This window comes from Telmatherina bonti (assembly GCF_933228915.1).
Source record: "Telmatherina bonti genome assembly, chromosome: 6".
Lineage (NCBI taxonomy): Eukaryota > Metazoa > Chordata > Actinopteri > Atheriniformes > Telmatherinidae > Telmatherina > Telmatherina bonti.
The window spans coordinates 35,692,951-35,712,718 of record NC_136624.1 but is presented as its reverse complement, the minus strand read 5'-3'; the positions used below and the strand labels follow the sequence as shown (position 1 = coordinate 35,712,718).

At 37.7% G+C, this 19,768-nt stretch overlaps 1 protein-coding gene across 1 annotated transcript; it reads left to right on the top strand.

Annotated features, from left to right (window-relative positions):
• The first annotated feature begins 1,476 nt into the window (after positions 1–1,476).
• pusl1 (pseudouridine synthase like 1) lies at positions 1,477–19,740 on the top strand. The gene is made up of 8 exons (XM_079242718.1): positions 1,477–1,754; positions 1,839–1,899; positions 2,941–3,128; positions 6,580–6,729; positions 9,387–9,557; positions 18,648–18,702; positions 18,888–19,050; positions 19,635–19,740. Exons 1-8 carry the CDS (start codon positions 1,699–1,701, stop codon positions 19,682–19,684), a joined length of 894 nt encoding a protein of 297 aa, XP_079098844.1. The 5' UTR covers positions 1,477–1,698; the 3' UTR covers positions 19,685–19,740.
• The last annotated feature ends 28 nt before the right edge of the window (positions 19,741–19,768 follow it).

The window sequence follows — 19,768 nt, the reverse complement described above, 5'->3', positions numbered from 1 at the left end:
TTTTGCGTTTTCTCGTGTATTCCTACTTTAGTCTACTACTGTCATTCCCCGCTGCGGGGTGTCGCTTGAGCCGCAGTGATGGTGACTGGTGTCCCCTGACGCGCAGCAGTCTGTCGCCCCGCTCCCGGTGGCACTGTGACACAAAATGCGCTCTCAGTCAGTGAGAAGCAGGCAGACTACTACTACGCTGCTATGAGAAGGCGTAGCTGCACCGTGGAGTCTGAAAGAGGAGGGGAGATAGCCGAGTATATGCAGCTGCCGTAACACTACCACAGACACGAAAAGAATCATGGGAGGAAGATGAAGATGAAGGAGAAAATCAATCAGAATCAGAATGAGAAAGACTTTTATTGCCATTGTCTTTGAACAATTCAAAGACTAGGAACTTGTTTCGGTGATAAGGTGCTCAATAATAATTTAAAAAAAAAAAAAAAAAAATCATAATAAAACCACTGAATAAGAATATTAAAGTAGAAATACAGCTATTGTATAACTACTTTACAAATAAGGTAAGGGTATGCAGAGAAATGAACATATATACATACATTTTTTTTTGTTGTTGAAAAATGTACAATAAGAGTAAAGGTAAAAGTAATCTCGTGTATAGAGCTCAAATCAAATGCGAAAATTGTTCATTTTTACAAGAGCAGCCAAATAATAAGTAATAGGAGCTTTGCAGCAACAAGGAAGCATATTTAAGAAGGTTTGTGTAAAAATTTGAACTTGTATAAAGCTGTGTCACTGCCTTACAGGGGGGTTATTGAAATAAATAACACGTATAACGAGATGTCCAGCTCTGGTCAGAATAGTGGCCATTGAGGAACAAATTTGGACCCCTCTGTGAAAAAGGAAATATATTTTTCCTCTTGAAAATCATAATAATATGATAATAACATTTTTGTAAAACGCTGACTACAGATTTTGCTTTTGGCGAAAAAAAAAAAGAAGAAGAAAGAAAATAAATAAATAAACAAGAGAAGATTTATTTAGTTTGTTTTTCGTATTGCCTGCCATTTGTTCACTTGCCCTGACCTAGCTATTGATAGTATCTGATCTATCTCCTATATTTATGGTATCTGGATTTAATTATTTGGAGGAAGATTGGCTCGCGCCTGACACGCCCTCCTTCGTTTACGATGATGCCATCACAAAGCGACAAGACTTCATTCTTGACCAAGCATTCAAAACAACCAGTTCAAGTTTGGATACATTATTTAGATGTGTCTTTATTTTATAGTTCGACCACAAAACTAATCTATCGGAGCTTTAAATGTTTACCTTCTGCTGTTCTTGTCACCTCTGAGTCTCACATGGGCGGATGTTAGTAACGCGCGCGCATGTAGTTTTGTTAATACGACATGCTTGTTATCGTAGAGCCACTGTTTGGTTCAAGACCTTTATCAAGGTTGTTTTTTCTTAGGATGATTCCTAAGTGGCACATTAACCCAAGCTTTTATTGATAATACGTTTGGACAAGCTGTAACTTGAGTTTGTACTTAAGTTCCGGACTACAAAAACCCTCTGGTTACTCTCGTACTTGTAGTCTTTTGCAGCTGTTCAGGACGCATGACCGCACAGGTCTGAGAAAGTCAACATTTGCCTCCTGGCTTAAACAGCTTCACTGTGTGTAATGCCAAAGCTGCACACATAAAATCATCCATCAGTGTTAACTCACTACAAATAATATATTTGTAAACCATGACCAACTCGGCACGTTACCTAATTTTTTTTCAGTACATTGGAACAAAATACAGGTGAGTTGCAGGGAGGATGGGATCACATTTTAAAGTGCTAGTATTAACTTTTTTTTAAAAAATTGTTTTTTTTTATGTCTGCAGTGGTGTTGTTAAAGTCCCTCCGCATCAGCTGGTTCAAAAAGGAGTTCAGGATCACTTAGAGGTGAGTTTTATTTAGACTTGGACTGTATTTAATCTCACAGTGGAGAAATTCACTTGTTAGGCAGCTTTTAGAATTAAATAAAGTGTAGGAAGCAACAGAGAAAAATGAACATGCATCACAACAAATATAAATATAGATAGATAAACAAATACTTGATACCAAGAAAAACTGAAGAAAAAAAGTCTTATCAGATTTTCTTTTGCCTGATTGATCATTTAAATTTGCACAGTTGTCACATCTAGTGATTTTTATGTGAGTTTTGGGTAATTTTTTTTTATAAATGTAAAGAGTTTGGATTGACAAGAAATTATCATTATTGTTAGCAGTTGGTGAGATGATGCGGTAGTGCATTACAAGCTGCATTAACTTACAATGTGATATCTTAGGTTTACCCCAATAAAAGTTGGCTTGTTCTAAATATGTTTTAGAATATAATTGTCTTTTATCCGGGTGTCACCTGGGGGGCAGTCAGATTTTGCCATACTATAAACAAGCGTAAAAAAAAAAAAAAAAAACATAAATCAATGCTGTAAACAACTCTAAGGGCCCACTGTAATTCTAAAACAAAACAAAACCCAGAAACATTTACAAAGTTACTTTGTTGGTTAATAGTTCTTACAGGTCACAGTTATGACTTGCTATGATTACCTGAAATAATTCTGCACCTCACATTGGATGGCAGGAGTCTTTTGATACAAGGGCATTGTTAAACAAATGCCATTTATGTTTATAGTGTAGTAATTACTAAAAAATTTTAAAAAAGGCTCGATACTCATGAACACCTTTGTGGTCTTGGATGTGGACTGACACAACAATCCTGTTTCACTTCTAGTCAGGGAACTTGGTTTCAGTCCTGTCCAGTCTGGACAGTCCATACTCTATATCTATATTTCTGCTAAAGATATAAAATATAAAAAAAAGGAGGGGGGGGGGGGACATACCACCATATCATATTGTGCTGCCATTTACAGCTCTTTTTTATCTTTTTTTTTTTTTTTTTTTTTTTAACACAGCCTTTTATATTTCTCTGTTTTCATGCAGGAAGCGATTCAGAGGCTGAGGCCACAGAATCCGGTATCACTGTCAGTGTCCAGCAGGACAGACACGGGTGTCCACGCCCTCTCTAACTCTGCACACTTTGATATCCAGCGCAGGAACGATAAACCACCATTTTCTGCAGATATTCTTGTTCAAGCTCTAAATTTCCAGCTCCGTACAGAGCAAATTAGGTGAGTTGCGCCTCCTTAGACGTGTGGTTTAAGCCAAAAACCTTTTACAGTTCGTATAAGTAAGGCTGGGTGAGATCGCCTAAAAATAAAATCTTTGATTTATTTTTTTTTTAACACTAAATCTGATTTCTGATTTCAATTGATTCCCCTTTAAATTCGCTGTTAAAGAATAAGAAATAAATTACCAACGTCAAAAATTATTTTTTTTTAAAAATGCTTTTATTGCAGTCAACAAAGGAGTTTACCTGAATTTAAAGGGCAACTAAACAAACTTTTAAACAAGCTTGTAAAAAAAAAAAGATGGCAGGTGCTGCCACTGTAAACATTGAACATATAAAACTCAACATGTTTGCACTTCGTTCTTTTGCACAGTGAGCAAGTTTATAGGTTTAACCATACATTAAAGAATAGGCTTAACTTCACTTGTGTAACTTTATTCTATCATTTAAAAAAACTAATAAAAATAAATAAATAAAAGTGCCTCCTGGAAGAAAAATAGTTAGTCATTTTAGAGTATTTTGAGAATAAATAACCAAAACATTCCCCGACTTTGGGAATGAGGTAATTTAAATGAAAGTTTCCCTTTTTTGAGAACAAGCGCTTCTCTGCCATCTTGATGTTTTTATGCGGTTCTCTGGGAAACCAGCAGGAGTTCGCTGACGTCACTATGATCTACGGAAGCCCAAAAAGTGCTGGCAGAACAAAAAATAAATCTCTATTTTCATAAATTAGATCGTCATAAACAGCAAATTTGAATCAGTTGATGAAATCAATGTATCTCCGAGCCCTACATATAAGATGGGTATTTCTACTTTCTCATTATTTACTGTTTTTATTGCTTTCACAGTGTTGTCTTGCCTCTTCACTGTGTCTGTTTATAATTAAGCCATTTGCACAAAAAAACTGAAGTTTAGTGACATATGGTATTAAGTCCCTGATATTATTTACGTATTTGTACTCCTCCCACTTGTTCCTGGAAAGCCAGCAAGAGCCCTAAGTGAATGAGGGCCCTTATATAAATTTATTTTTATTATTTATTCTTTTTTTTTTTTTTTAAACTAACTTTTAGCTCCTCCAACTGGTTAGACCTCTCAGAATTTCATGATATTCCTTACTTTTATGGTCGCCTCTTTGCTCCTATAATAAGTTTAAACTCTTCCTCAGTCAAAATGGCAGCTCAGCTTGAAGCTCTGAGCCTTTCTGTGCTGAAATGACACACAGCTACCTAAGCTTCAACTAAAAAAAAAAAAAAAAACACTTTGTCATTGGTTTTCCATTCCATTGTCATTGGTTGTCATTTAGTAAAAGACACAGGTGCATATGGTACATACATGACACCAGTGTACACGGTGCACACAGAATGGAGTCCATATCAAGGACATCTTTGTGTTGGAGATAATTATTTCAAATCACACCTGTCTCATCTGCTTTTTATTTTATTTTTTACCCCCACTGAGCTTTTCTTTTTCATCTCTTCCTCACAGCTCTAAATCACATCTGTGCATTCTTCAACACCATCTTCATATATGACTGGATTCACTGCCTTTATGTGTTTTTATATTCTTTTAGTCACCTTTTTTTTCATGGAAAGAAAAAAAGGGAAGCTCAAAGGATAGATGTGATAGCAATGGGAAGGGAGTCAGGGTCAGTCACTCAGGGAGGATCAGACCAACTGTTGATGAAACACTCAGTGAAGTTAGAAAGTGTGAAACACAATGAGACATTTGGGAAGCACGCGGGTAACAGAGCGGGAAGGAAAGGGGAGCTCCCATCGTCCTGCTAATCCTTAAACCTGCAGAGAGAAGGTTAGGAAGGATTATCCCATCTCTGCTGTTTGCTTTATAGCAGCTATTAACACACACACACATACATAGATAGCAAAATGGCAATATCCAACGTAAACACATTTTGATTTCAGTAGAGACATGGCAAAGCAGCAACATTTCTTTCTTTATTTAACAGAATTCGTGAATTAACTAAAACCAGCTCTCATATTCAAGTATCATAGTGCTTCAAGCAGATGCTAATTTGCAACATCCGTTCCCAGAAGGGCTTTCAGTGGTTATATAACTGCTTCATATACATACATGCTGCCAGAATATCAAGCCATCGGCAGTGGTAATAAAGAAACATATAATATGTGTCCAGATTGGATAGAAGTTTTGATCCTTTATTTATCTTAAAAAAAAAAAAAAAAGAAAAGCAAATGACATAGTTTGATTGGTCAAAACAGACTTCTCACCTGAATTATCTTTTTGGTTTTGTTCACAGTACATCTCCTGGCTCAAAGCTTAGTTCTGCCGCCTCCAGAGATTTAAACATAGACTGCACACTGTAAAAAGTAGCTCTCATTTGTCTTCAGTGCTGCTGTGAAAATGGGCCTAATTTAGCTTAAAATCAGTGGTGCTTTTCTTGAGGAAACTGCTGAATAGCAGAATGGTGCCATGCTGAACAATGCTCCACTTCCCAAATGTGTGAGACCATGCTTTGTACACTGCTTATTAAAATTTTATCTGGGTGTGTGTATTGAGGGGGGCCTGGCGAAAGCTGTCACTTTGCATTGGAGCAGCCGCTGAAGGCAGACGCAAGGGTTTCCTCTGCCACGTGTCGCACTCTATCTCCTCCCCTGGAAACGTAACCTAGTTTCTGTTTGTGCAGAGGCACATAACACACGCTTACATAGACATACACATGTGCACAGAAATGTACGATGTGGGGATATGATCACCAATGCTGTCATTCCTCCATTTATTCCGACATGCTTGCATGTCACTACCACTCACCATCCACAACATTTTCAGGCACATGTCAATACACTGGCTGTTTTCTCTTTGCACAGACACAAATGTCTGTTGGCAAACACTAATGGGTGCTTATCTGCTTTATGTTGTCAGTGTCACAATGGTGTAGCAGGCTGCATCCCCTTGTTTCTACAAAGCACAGATGTAAGCATTGAAGAGTCTTTGAGGAAATACTTGATAACTGCAATAACATCATGCACGAGGGCAGCTATATCCATAGTTAAGTTAGCGTTAAATGCCTGGAAAAGCGCCGTTTCGCACGTTTGTTTCTAGTAGAAGCACAGCCTCCTTTCACTAAAAGTCTTGTCTTTTGAGCTGGGGTGTAGCTAACTACTCTAATTTGTTTAGAAACACTTTGCTTTTCAGGGTTCTTACAGCAGTTGTAGGAATCTGATAGCAGGGGGAACTTCATGTGAATTTCTCATTCAGATTTTCATGCAAACTGTATAAATAAGACTCTTGAATCATCTGCGTTTGGTGGCTGCCTCTATTGGAAGTGGAAATAAAGACATTTGTTGATTTTTGTTCTTTTTAAGTGGCTTTTTATGATTTTAAATGTTTTTTTTTTCAATATATTATAAGCAATATAATGTATGTAATGGAAAACTAAATGTAATGGATTGATTTTATGTTTGTGCTCCTTTTCTCAGAATCACACAGGCTTTTCGTGTTCCAAATGACTTCCATGCCCGTTTTTGTGCAAAGTCTCGTACCTACATCTATCGTATAGCTTTGGGTATTGCCCACCACAGTCTGCTCCCCCTCATAGACTGCAATCTGTGCTGGAACCTCTGCAACATGTGAGTGATCTCAGTTTACACACAGCCTCTTAATTCATTCATATATAACCTTTTCTTCTTCTTTTTAGTTTGCAAACATGAGAATCATGCTCTGACTGAAAGCTCAAACTGTTCATCCGTGCAGTAAGCTCATGACAAGCCTTGCAGGACCAGTGGGACTTCAAACATGTAAATAAACTAGATGGGACTGTGAACATGTTTTATTTGAGCCCACTTCCCAAAAACAAACTGCAAGGATGTATCGAGGAGACAAGATGGATAAAGTATGTAAAGAGATAAAATGTTGAGGGATTTGAAGCTTAGGCGATGTTCTTTTAGCTTTTAGTGGAAGGAGGGGGCATTTCAGAGAGTGTATGTTTGAGCATTTGTCTGCTCTTCTCTCTTTGCTTTTTTTGGGAATAAGTAGGGCAAGATAAGCTGCAGGCTTATACACAGAACAGCACCCACGCATTTTAGCCAGGTTTCTCTTTTTTTTTTTTCCCCAACTTCCCATCTCTTTCCTTTCTCCTTCTCTCCTTTTCATTTTTAACCTCCATCTCTTTCGCTCTCCCTCCTTTCCTAATTTCTCTGCTTCTTTATCCCTCTCTCATGTTCTGCATTCATCTAGTCTTTTCTCCCCGGAGCGTCTCTGTCTCGGCAACGTATCTCCATTCTGTCTTTGATCGGCGGCTTCCTCGTCATCACACCAGCTCCACCTCCATCTCTTCCACTGCAAAAAATATCATTCAGATTTTTTTTTTTTTCTGATTTGTTCAAACTCAGCAATTACACAACATTAGAACAAAGTTTATTTCTATTATATTGTTGTAAAAATGTGTTTATATGCAAAAATAAAACAAGAATGAACAAATAACTGACATATAACAGCTGATTTAAGTTTTATTTAAGAATTTTCAGACTTTTTAACATCCATCCACTACTAACATGTTTTTTTTTTTATTTTAACATACATATTGTTCAAAAGTTATTGACTTTGTATGCAAATAAGTTTTTAAGTCTTTTAAAGTCTTTGGATTTTAAGTAAGACGTTACACAGGCTACTCACAACAGAGGACACACCCTGGCTTGGTCATTACCTCTGACCTGTCCACTGGTGTGTCCACTGTTGTTGACTTCACTGTACCAGATCACTACTGTTTATGTTTTAATATCACCAGTTTCAACAGGAGGCCCCAGTGAGAGGACGTTATAAGCCAGGAGACTCCACTTCCAAAGTGACTGGAAATTTTTACACCTGTACTCAGACTGAGTATTCATGTGATTTTATTGTAGATCATTTTAACAGCAAACTGAAGTCAGATATCAACAATGCAGCCTCTTTCAAAAGTTAAAACTACATCGCAATGGAGAAATGAGAGCATCAGAAATGAAAAGAAGTTGCAGGAGAGATAAAACAAAATTAACTTTTCACTTAGAGGTTTTTCAGGAACAACAAAACATTTACAGCACAGTGAAGCAGACAAGAACCGTCCATTTTTCAAACCTCATCATTCAAAACAAAAACAATCCCAGTTCCTTTTTAAAACACTCCATATTTTAATAAACAGAGGTTTTTAATTAACGGCTATGACAGCATCAGACGCTGCATGTGAGGGCACATCCAGAACAACCGGAGATTTCTGAGTGTCTTCCTGAGCCCATGAAAAGGTTTCCTGTAGAGTATCATGTCTGTTTTTGATGCATTGCTCCCTGAGGGTCTGAAGATCACAAGCAACCAGTTTTGACCTTCGGTCTTGTCCCGTGTGCACAGAGATTCCTCCTGGTTTTGTGACTCTTGGTGATAATATCACAATGTTACATTTGTTTGTCACAGATCAGTCCATCTTTCCATCTGAGATGCCTCTGAAAAGCACAGCACTGCGATTGACCTGACATCGGTTGACTTAATTAGTTGTCAAATGCTCTTCGGGCTGTTTCATGTCAGTAACTTTTCCCGCCTTTTCTTGCTCCTGCTCCAGCTTTTGCTCTTTTTTGTCAGATTTGAAAAAGAAAAAATGGGTTGATGAGATTTTCAAATCATTGCACTTTGGTTCTATTTCCATTTTACGCTGTGTCCAAACCTTTTTAAAGTTTTGAATTATATAGTTTGATGCTTCAGCGTCTTTCTTCCAAGAGAAATCCACTGCGTGTGGAATTTCTACTTCATTCATCATCTTTACTTTACATGTGAAAGCACTACGAAAGAAATGTGTAGATACTTTCACAACTTTATTCCTCTCAGGGTCAACATTTTAAATCTGTACATTAAGAATTTAATTAATGAGTCACTCAGCCCACTGCTCCATTTTCCTGCTCGCTGTATCCCTCCTCCACCCTTCTCCCTGTCAGCTTGTATTTAAGTAGTGACAGAAATATGAAGCTGTAGAGCTCTCCTCCTTAAATGAGTTCTTCATCGACACGCGCCGCTATCTCACGTGGCCTCGTCCCTCATGATGTTAATATTATATAAGTTTACTAGGGAAGCAGAACAAGGGGGCCTGAAAACAGGTTGTACTTGATGTGAGCACTTCTGTCTGACCCTGCTGTTCAGGCAAGTCGCTTCCAGGTCATTGGGCAATATCATGATAAGATTGTAAATGTATGCTGACTTAAAAAGACTCTTTACTCCAGGGACTCACATCTTTGCTGCTTTTACAATGAAGTGTATTGTTTTTCAGAGAGCTGGATGTGGAAGCCATGCGTGAGGCTGCTACCCTGCTAGTTGGGACACATGACTTCAGCAGCTTCAGGGCGGTGAACTCTGACATGGCTTTCAAGAACCCTGTGAAGACGCTGGATGTGGTGGACATACAACCGGGAAGCTCTTTTGCACGTGAATACTTTCACAGGTAGACCTAAACCATTTGTGAGCAGTAAAACAAACTCTTATGTACAACACACCATGGAGATGTCGTTCCAGCTCCGGTCCTCAAGGGCCAAAATCCTCCAGGTTTTTATGTTTTCTTGCTCCAACACACCTGACTCAAATCAATCAGTCATTGTGCAAAACCTCGTCGACTGTTGGATCCATTTAATTTAAAGACACACAGCAGAACTTTTTGCCATTTTCCCCATCACGTACCACTTACCGACGGCATCCGTCTTGCATCCTACCTGACCTGTTAACTCTTTTCTGCCAGCAAAAGACGATCTGAGGATGACTCTTTTTTTTTTTTCCATTTCTCTCTTTTAATCTTGTGTTTCTTTGCTGAATCAGAGACGTTGCGTGTTCAAAGTAGCCAGTTCCTTATTTTACCCTGAAGCGAAGCGTCAAGCCATGCCACATCACGTCACGTCACGTCACGTCACGTCACGTCACGTCACGTCACGTCACGTCACGTCACGTCACGTCACGTCACGTCACGTCACGCCACGCCACGCCACGCCACGCCACGCCACGCCACGCCACGTCACGCCACGTCACGCCACGTCACGTCACGTCACGTCACGTCACGTCATACATCATACGTCATATGTCACAAAGTTGTATAGTGCAGTTTCTCAGCCTCGGAACAGTACCAAGTAGCAGAGGCTCTAGAAATTCACCGGACAGATACCTCTGTGTCATCGAACAAGTCTGGACGCGGAGTTTTAAAGTAAAAAGTTACTGAATGTGTCTTTAAGTCAGATGTGTTGGAGCAGGAATACATAGAGCAGGGATCCCCAATCCTGGTCCTCGAGGACCGTGTCCTGCAAGTTTTTTCAAGTGTCCCTGCTGCAACCATACCATACCATACCATACCATACCATATTTATTTATAAAGCACTTTAAAAACAACATACAGCTGACCAAAGTGCTGTACAGAAACAACAAGTGAACAAAAACAGTTTATGAAAATAAAATAACAATAAAATGGTAAAATAAGAGATACATGAAAAAAAACCAGTTAAAACTAAAATACAAGGACACCGATGACAAGTCAGTCTTGCTAAAATGCCAGAGAATAAAAATGTGTGTTAAAACAGCTTTTAAAGACAGCGAGGGAGTTAGCCTGTCTAACCTGCAGAGGGAGGCTGTTCCAGATTTTTGGAGCTAGAACTGACAAGGCTCTGTCCCCTGGTTTTACAGCATGTCTGAGGGACAGTTAAAAGCAACTAGTCCACTGATCTAAGAGCACGTTGAGGTGTGATTCACACCTGATTCAAATCAGTGTGTATTAAGCAGACATGTGCAGAGTTTGTCTGAGTCCGAGTCAGGTGTGTTCCAGCTGGAACACTTTGAAAACCTGCAGGACACCGGTCCTTGAGGACCCGGGTTGGGGATCCCTGCCCTAGAGGACCAACTTTAGACACCCCCTGATATATGCATTTAGCATCAGCACAGATTTCCATCCTAATTTTTTATTTACTCTTTGAGTGAACTTGTTGTTTAGCACAACTACACAAGACCTGAATGGCTCTTCTTGTTGCAAGCATCTTTATATCCAGTAATTATATATCTGTATTTTGAACAGTCTGTCATTTCAGAATGAGCTAAAATTATTAAAAGCTTTGATTTTAAATGATCGATTAAATAAACACTCAACCATTTTATGTGAAAACAGAAAGATCCTGCTATACTGTTATCCTAAAAGCTGCCTTGTCAGAATACCAGCACATGTTTCAAAGGACTGCTGGATGCTATGCAACTTCACCATGTTAAATAAAAAAGAAAAAAAGAAAAAAGGAGGGGGTTAGTTGCCATCCGACATGCCGACACATCCTGCTGTTAGTTTATGTTGGTAGACACACTGTTTGTGTTAATTAATCTGCCCTTTGTGATTAGATGTTAAGCAGGTTTATGTACTTAAGACAATGAGAATCCAGTATAATCCAAAGTGGAGATGAAGAGTGAGGGCAGAGAGATAGAGAGAGGGTCATGCAGGCTCTGTGAGATTACATGTCCATGGGGGTTGCTCTGTATGCCAAATACCACTTTTGGGAGCATTAATTATTTGTCCTGGAAATATGGTGCACAATATGGACAGGAACAGACTGTTGGGTACTCAGAGTAAATGTCACACAGTCCCTCAACCCCAGCACATGTGGTGCTATAACAAGCTGTGAGCACAGGTCACAGATCTGAAAGATATTTAGTAGAAAATTTGCAGTGAAGCTTCCATGATGCATTTTTGCCAGATGAAATAAAAGCCTATTCAATCTTTAAATCTCCGTAGTATTACCATAAAGGAGGCCAACGTCAGTGTCATGTCAGTTACGGTCCAATAGAAAGCTTGCAGCTGAGCGGCATGTTCATTTTTTCATGAAGTCACTATTCTAAGTAACAGTGATAGAACGAAAAGAAACTGAGGGATAAATTATTGAAAAGCCAAAGGTTGAACTAAATTTTTTAACCTTTAACGGGCAGATGTGGGACGCCTTTGGTGGCCCCCATTCAACAAAAAAATGAGGTGTTTTTCTTTTTGTCCACATGTAAAACATCTTTTATTCGTTTATCCCTGAACAGCTCTTTATGCAACCCGTGTGTACATAATGTTATTCTCACTGAAAGTAGTTAATCTGTTGTGGTGATGAAGGAAAAAAGATGCAGTTTTTAAGATATAAGTGCAAGATGGATATGAAGGAATCTGTAGTTACATTTCATATCATAAACACATCTGATATTGCAGAAACAAAGTTACTGCTGATTTAGTTTTTTATTTTTGTCGACGTCTGATAGGTATGCATAGTTTGATATTCAATATTTAGTTTAGACATTCATGTTACATGATCTATAACTGCTTTAATGATCTCTAAACAAATCATTTTTAGGTCAAGATATTTCCTCCTCCAACATTTTGGTTTAAACTATAAACCAAAACGACTCTGTACTTTATGTTCACTTGCTCTGGTTTATCCTCACAGAGGAGCAACAGCTCAGTTTACAAGTTTATGTGCTCATCATCAACACTGGGCTCTTGTGATTTCCTGGAGTTTTTTCTCTTCTGGGACTGAATGATTAATAACAAACATAGCAGATCGGGGAAAAAAGTTATTAAAAAAATTTAATTCATTGGCTGCCAGAGCCCCGTGCCTTTCGGACCATTCTGGCTCATTTTGGCTGATTTTGCTTGGTGTGTGCATTGGGAACATCTTCAGGTTGCGAACTCGGAATGCATTCACCACATGTTGAGGCACATTTTGGAGGCGTTTTGATAGGCGCCTGGCCAAATCAGTTTTCCATATACAGACCACAAAAGCTCTAATGATGTCTTTGGCAGCCAGTTGGTTAAAAAGTTAAATGCCCTGTGAAAAATCTGTAAATATTTACATGAATAATCCAGTGGTTCTGATCATTTCTAAAGGACTTCTTTTTATTACTTTTTTAGCAATCATGGTTGTTGCCACTGCTTATCAGTGGCAGGGAGACTGTAGGTATGCAAACGAGGGTTGTGGAGACACAAGTCTGTTTTTAAACACTGGAGATTCCAACTTTATCCACTTCAACTTCCATCATTTTAACTTATTAGAGATGTACCCCAGGGGTGTCCAGCTCTGGTCCTCGAGGGCCAGGATGCTACAGGTTTTCTATGTATCCCTGTTCCATCCCATCAACATCGGTCATTGTGCAGATCTTCATTGGTTATTGGATCCATTTAATGAAAACTGGGTGTGTTGGAACAGGAATACATCAAAAACCTGTAGGACAGCAGCCCTTGAGGACCGACTTTGGACACCTCTGGTGTAGCCACTTTAAGGCAAACAAAAGTCCTTTCTGTTCCACTCAGAAGATATTAAAATGGTTTAGATTTTCACTTTCAAACCAGGAATGAAGTCAAAGGTTTGCCATAAGGTGGAACCTGCTGGAACACCAGTATCTGCTGTCATGTCATGTTTAAATTAAGAGAACTGAAAAACTACCATTTATGAAAGAAGCTTTTAAAATTTGGGGTTTTTTTCATTAACAAATGGAAAAAATATCATGTTGTTTGGCCTCGTTTGTTTCTTAGTATTTGTTACTTCTTGAAAACCGCTGTAAAATATTGGTAGTTTTTCTTACTTTTTGCATTATAACCTGTAATTTAGGCAAACCAAGTTAGTTAGTTTAGCACATTACATGTACAAGATGACTCATGGTGCTTTAAAAGCATTGCAAGATGCAAAAGAAGCTTAAAATAGGAGATGCCAAAAAGAGAACCTAAAATAAAACAAAAAATTAGATGGATCTTTAAGGGGGGGAGGGGATTTTTGTATAATATCTGCTTTTTGGTGAGGTGTGATATGATGATGGCTTTTATGAATATCTAAATTAACCCCTTTTTATGAGACTGTTAAGAAAATGGTAATGTCTTCCACACAATTAGTTTAACAAGTTGCATGATATTGACATACTGTGTAAACAAGTGTCCTGAAAGGCCCTGATGTCTCTAACACCACTAATAATGAGGAACCACGAAGTAAGCCACACCGAGAAGATCAAGAAGTTCTCCAAACACGTCAGGGACAAAGCTGTATTGAAGCTTAAATCTGGATTGGATTGTAAAAATGAAAATGAGAGATTTAATGGCAGATTTTCAAACTATCTTAGCAAATGGAAAGAATGTGGTGCCACACCAAATCTGCCTAAAGACTACCACCAACCAAAATTCATAAGCCAGGCAGGGAGGGCATAAATCAGATAAGCAACATAAGAGATTCCCCTGATGGAGCTGGAATGCTTCATCCCAAATAACACAGGTGCATCTGTGTGTAAAGTTAAAATTTTGACCTTTAAGAAAAACTGTTTACAACAAACCCAACCAACGGAGCGATGGGGTTCATTTCAAAGGCAGGAACTGGGAAACTGGTCTTGGATGTGGAGCGGGTGGCACCATGGGGTGTCTCTCTAGCCTCAGGGTAGTGTGAGGTGTGTAGATTAATTCTGGGTCCTAAATTAGCTCTGAGTAAGACTGCAAATGGAGTAAATGGTAGAACTTCCTCATTGATTTGCAAATAAATATGGTTAAAATTTTATTTCTGCTTTTGTCTCCTGGATGATGGAAAAACAGGGAAATTCAGTCTTGCAGAAATTTGAGACAGGTACAGAGACACACCTTCCAGCAGGACAATGACTAAAAGTACTGCAAAGCAGCACAATGTTTAATGTGTTGGATTAACCGAGTCAAAGCCCAGGCATTAGTCTAACTGCCAACTGGTGGCATGACTTGTGTACTGTAACACCGCCGTGCTGCTGTACTACAAGCCACTGCATGTGCCTGCATACTTAAACACAAAGAGAAGTCTGATTCAGAGCATGATACATTTTGGAGCATACTCAACAGGTTAATAAAAGGTGAAACCAAAACGGACACGTATCCACACTACTTTGTGGACAAAAACAGGGATATCACTGATATGCATGATATTGTAAATAAATTTAATGATTTTTTTATAAATGTTGGCCCTGATCTGGCATCAGAAATTCCAGTTCCTAATGATAAAGATGATCCAGTTATTGAAAGGAACTCCAAAACCATCTTTCTTTCAGATGTGAGTGAGGAGGAGGTTAAAGGAGTGATTAATAAATGTAAAAATAAAGTGTCTACTGATTGTTATGGCATAGATATGAAAATTGTCAAAAAAGTAATTGATGGCATTCAAAAACCGTTAACACATATATGTAATATTTCATTTCAGACTGGAACATTTCCTGAAAACATGAAAATTGCTAAAGTCATACCCCTTTTTAAAAATGGTGACAAACACATCTTCACAAACTACAGACCAGTCTCTCTGCTCCCACAGTTTTCAAAAGTTTTAGAAAAACTCTTCAACAAGAGATTAGAAAAGTTCATTGACAAGTGTAAAATTTTGAATGAAGGCCAGTATGGTTTTCGAGCCAACAGATCTACCGCAATGGCTATACTTGAAGCGGTAGAAGAAATTACAAATTCAGTAGACAAAAGAAAATATGCAGCTGGAATATTTATTGATTTAAAGAAAGCTTTTGACACAATTAATCATTCAATTTTAATGAAAAAGCTGGAACGATATGGCATAAGGGGAGTAGCTTGGCACTGGATCAAGAGTTATTTAACAGAGAGAGAACAGTTCGTGAAGATGGGTGATCATGAGTCAGAGAGACGTGGCATTGAGTGTGGAGTGCCGCAGGGGTCCATAGTTGGTCCAAAATTATTTATTTTATATATTAATGATACTTTTAATGTATCTAAAGCTTTAAAAATGATATTATTTGCAGACGACACAAATATCTTCTATTCCCATGACAATTATAGCACATTAATAAATATAATGAATAATGAATTAGAAAAAATAAAAAGATGGATGGATACTAATAAGCTATCACTAAATTTAGGCAAAACCAAAATGATTATTTTTGGTAATGTCATAAATCCTGAACTGGAAATAAAAATAAATGGTGTAACAATAGAAAAGGTGTTGGAAAACAAATTTTTAGGAATTATTATAGACAATAGATTGAATTGGAAGCCACACATCCAACACATACAGAATAGAATCTCCAAAAATATTGCAATAATGAATAAAGTAAAATTTAATTTGGATTCCAAAGCCCTTTACTTGTTGTACTGCAGCCTTGTTTTGCCCCATATAAGTTATGGTGTGGAAATTTGGGGTAATAATTATAAGACTTCCCTACAATCAATTTTTAAACTTCAAAAAAGAGCAGTTAAAACCATTCATAAAGCTGGATTCTATGACCACACACACATACTATTTCTACAGTCAAAATTATTTAAATTACATGACTTGGTAAACTTTTACACTGCACAGCTATTGTATAAGGCAAGTAAAAATGCATTGCCAGCAAACATTCAAATTATGTTCAAAGTAAGAGAAGGAGAACATAATTTACGAGAATGTAATAATTTCAAATATCCACCTGTTAGAACCACCAGAAAGAGTATGTGTGTGACTGTCTGCGGGGTTAGACTCTGGAACGGGTTGGGGAGAGAACTTAAGCAATGCTCTTCTATTTATCAATTTAAAGCTAAGTATAAAGCAATGGTATTGATGAAATATAATGCAGAGGAATATATGTAGGGTTATTTATAAGTATAATGTTGTTATAAGTGTGATGCTCAAGTATTCTTTCATTCATTCAAGACTACAGTATTGTTGTGATTATGTATGTAGTGGTGATGATGTTAATAGTTACATTTCCATACATGAATGGTCATGCACATTTTAAATATCAGATCAGGGCTGGCAAGTAGTGGATCGGTTGTTCAGAGGGCGCCCCCTACTGGCAGCTGACTCACCAAAACCTTGTTTATTTTAATGCACAGTATAGACTCAAAAACAGAACGTGTTACTGTTGTTGGGAGCTGTCTCCAATAACAGCAGGTTCATATTAATAGCCAACCTTTTTAAGGGACAATACACACAAGTTAATGAATTTGTTATTAACATAAACACCACTTAGAGAAATTGCTTAATACAATCTTTATGATTGTATTACAGTCTATTTATATTACAGTCTATTTACATATTGTTTTTGAGTGAAGATGAGTTATAACAATACTAAGTTATTTATTATTGTCCCTTACCATTGTTGGAAATAGTGAACTTAACATTGTTGGTATTAAGTCTTCTTAACTAATGTTGGTATTAAGTCATGTCGTTACTATTGTTTGGTATTACTCATGACCATTGTTGGTATTGTGTCGTGCATCCTTTGTATTGTAAGGTTTTGATTTGTGTTATCTAGGGGTGGGATTTAATAAGTTTTTCTTCTTCCCACTCCTTTTCGAGCTTATATATATATATTTTTTTTGGTTATGTATATGTACATCTTGGTATTGGTTTTGTTCATCTGCTCGAAATAAAGTTACTACTACTACTACCTAGTAGTTCCCAAACTGAGGGACGAGTCATCACTGGGGGGCAGTGAGGCTAAATAAAACTTGGAAATTTTTAAATTTGTAAAAACTATGATGAACCAACAAGACAGACTTCAAGAACTAAAAAATAAATAAAATATGATGGTGCATATATGTCCCTGGGTTGACCTGGTAATGGTCCAGTAATAGTAATAATGAACAGACACCATTTACAACACCACTCGGGAGCTTTTCATCCAGAACACAAAGAAAACTGCTGAAGTCATGACTTTTTCATGACTTTTTCTTCGTAGGTGTCTTTGGTGCATGTAAAGGGGGAGTTGTGGGCTTGACATCACTGCCATCAGTGAAGGGGGTGCCTGCTGAAAAAGTTTGGGAACCACTGCATAAACCCATTTTATATCTAGAGATAGTGCCAGCACCGAGTTTCTATGTTACCCCTGCTATAAAAATATGTATCTGTGTTTAATACATATCAAATGTAATCAGACAGCAAGCACAGAGTCAAATTTGTTTTTGACCCAATTCGTCCCTTGTGCCTGCTTGGTTGTCTCTTTCTTTCCCAAAATTAAAATGGGTTTCAGGGTGTGTGTGTGTGTGCGTGTGTCTTAATTTAAATTAATTAAATGTCAAATTGCAGAAAAATGATTCACATTTTCTGTGAGGTTACGCGTAATCCTGCTGGGCCTACGATGTGGTGCCATATTCTCTATGTGACATTTAAACAAATCTGTTCACAACTTCTTCTCTGTCTGATGTTTCACAAGGATGTCACATCAGCCTCCAACTCCGTCCATGCAGAGATAGCATTGAAATGTCGAACATAAGGGACATTTAACTATTCACTTTTGAATGCTAAACTCCAGTAATTTCCACATTTCTAAATTACATTTTTATTTGTAGTTTTTTATCTTTTGTTGAACTTTCATACTTGTCTTTTTGTTCTTCTGTCCTTTGTGAAATTATAATATTATACCTATTACATATTATTATTTTTGTTGTAATGTCACACTTTAAACACTTGAAATGTTTCATAGTCTTTATTTATTATTTGTGTGTACGTTCAATTCAAATTATGTTGTGGCTTCATGATAAGAATGTTGTGAATGTGCATCAGAGACATTATTAGCATAACATTAGTGCTCTTTATTTTTGCAGAGAGATCCCATTCTGGGAGCTGACTTTTACAAGCCAATCCTTTCTCTATAAACAGGTTTGTTCTTGGAAATGCCTCTTATAGTTCTGCTAATGTGTGTGATTGTTTTGGAGTTCAGTGTAAACAGTGCTATCTGCTGGTGATCAGTGAATCCTACAAGTCACAAATGTGAACGTTGTAGCAAAGATTAACAATCATCTTATCCACCAAGTTTCTTGTAAAATTCTGAATCCATGCGGCAGGTGAGGAGGATGACTGGTGCCCTGGTGGGTGTAGGTCGGGGGAAGCTGTCAGTGTCCCAGTTAAAAGAGATTCTGGAGGCTCGGGACACTTACTCCTACCCTCAAGGTCTGGTTGCTCCAGCTCACGGTCTTTTCCTTACTAAGGTGGATTACAGAGAATCCGGTAAGTAAGAACCAAAAACTCATTCAGCGAAGCTCTCAGTTGTCTACTAATACAGAGAAATATTGTAGATTTTTACAGTTTAGATGGAATAACCAGTTGCTTATTGAGGCGCAGTTACTGTTATGCAGTTTATTTAACACACTACAGTAAGCTTAGGGTCATATGTTTAATGGTATTTTCTGTATTTTTCATTTCATCTTTGGAGATTAGAGATTTCAGCTGCAACTCTGACAACTAATGATTTAATTGTAGTTTTGCTCAACTCTTAAATCTTCCAATCTGCTTTGCTTTTTGTCTATAAAGACTCAACACAGAAAATAAGCATGCTAGTAAAAAATATCATCCTTCATGTTTAGACTTTGTTTTTACCCTAAATTTTGTTTTCCGTCATGTGATTCACTGCACTGCTTAACTTGGGCAACAGATTTAATTTCCTCATGTTCAAAAGAACATTTCACAATAAACTAGGTTTTACTGAGCTTTGAGAAGCAGCTGTTTTATCATGCAGGAGTTTTTCACTATTAATAAGCTTTGTCATTTTATTTTTATCAGGACATGTCTGAGTAACTCTTTTGCTTCCTCAGATCTCCAACTTTCACAGCAGCCGTCTTCCAATGAAGACTCAAAAGACTGATGTTACTTTGATATTTCTACACATCTGCAGAAAATGTTTAATAAAGTCTTTATCTAAGTAACTATGTGGTATTTCTTACAGAGT

Coding starts and splice junctions, on each gene's coding strand:
- pusl1 (XM_079242718.1), top strand. CDS start 1,699: ATGACCAACTCGGCACGTTACCTAATTTTTTTTCAGTACATTGGAACA. Junction 1,755..1,838: donor TACATTGGAACAAAATACAG/GTGAGTTGCAGG, acceptor TTATGTCTGCAG/TGGTGTTGTTAAAGTCCCTC. Junction 1,900..2,940: donor GAGTTCAGGATCACTTAGAG/GTGAGTTTTATT, acceptor GTTTTCATGCAG/GAAGCGATTCAGAGGCTGAG.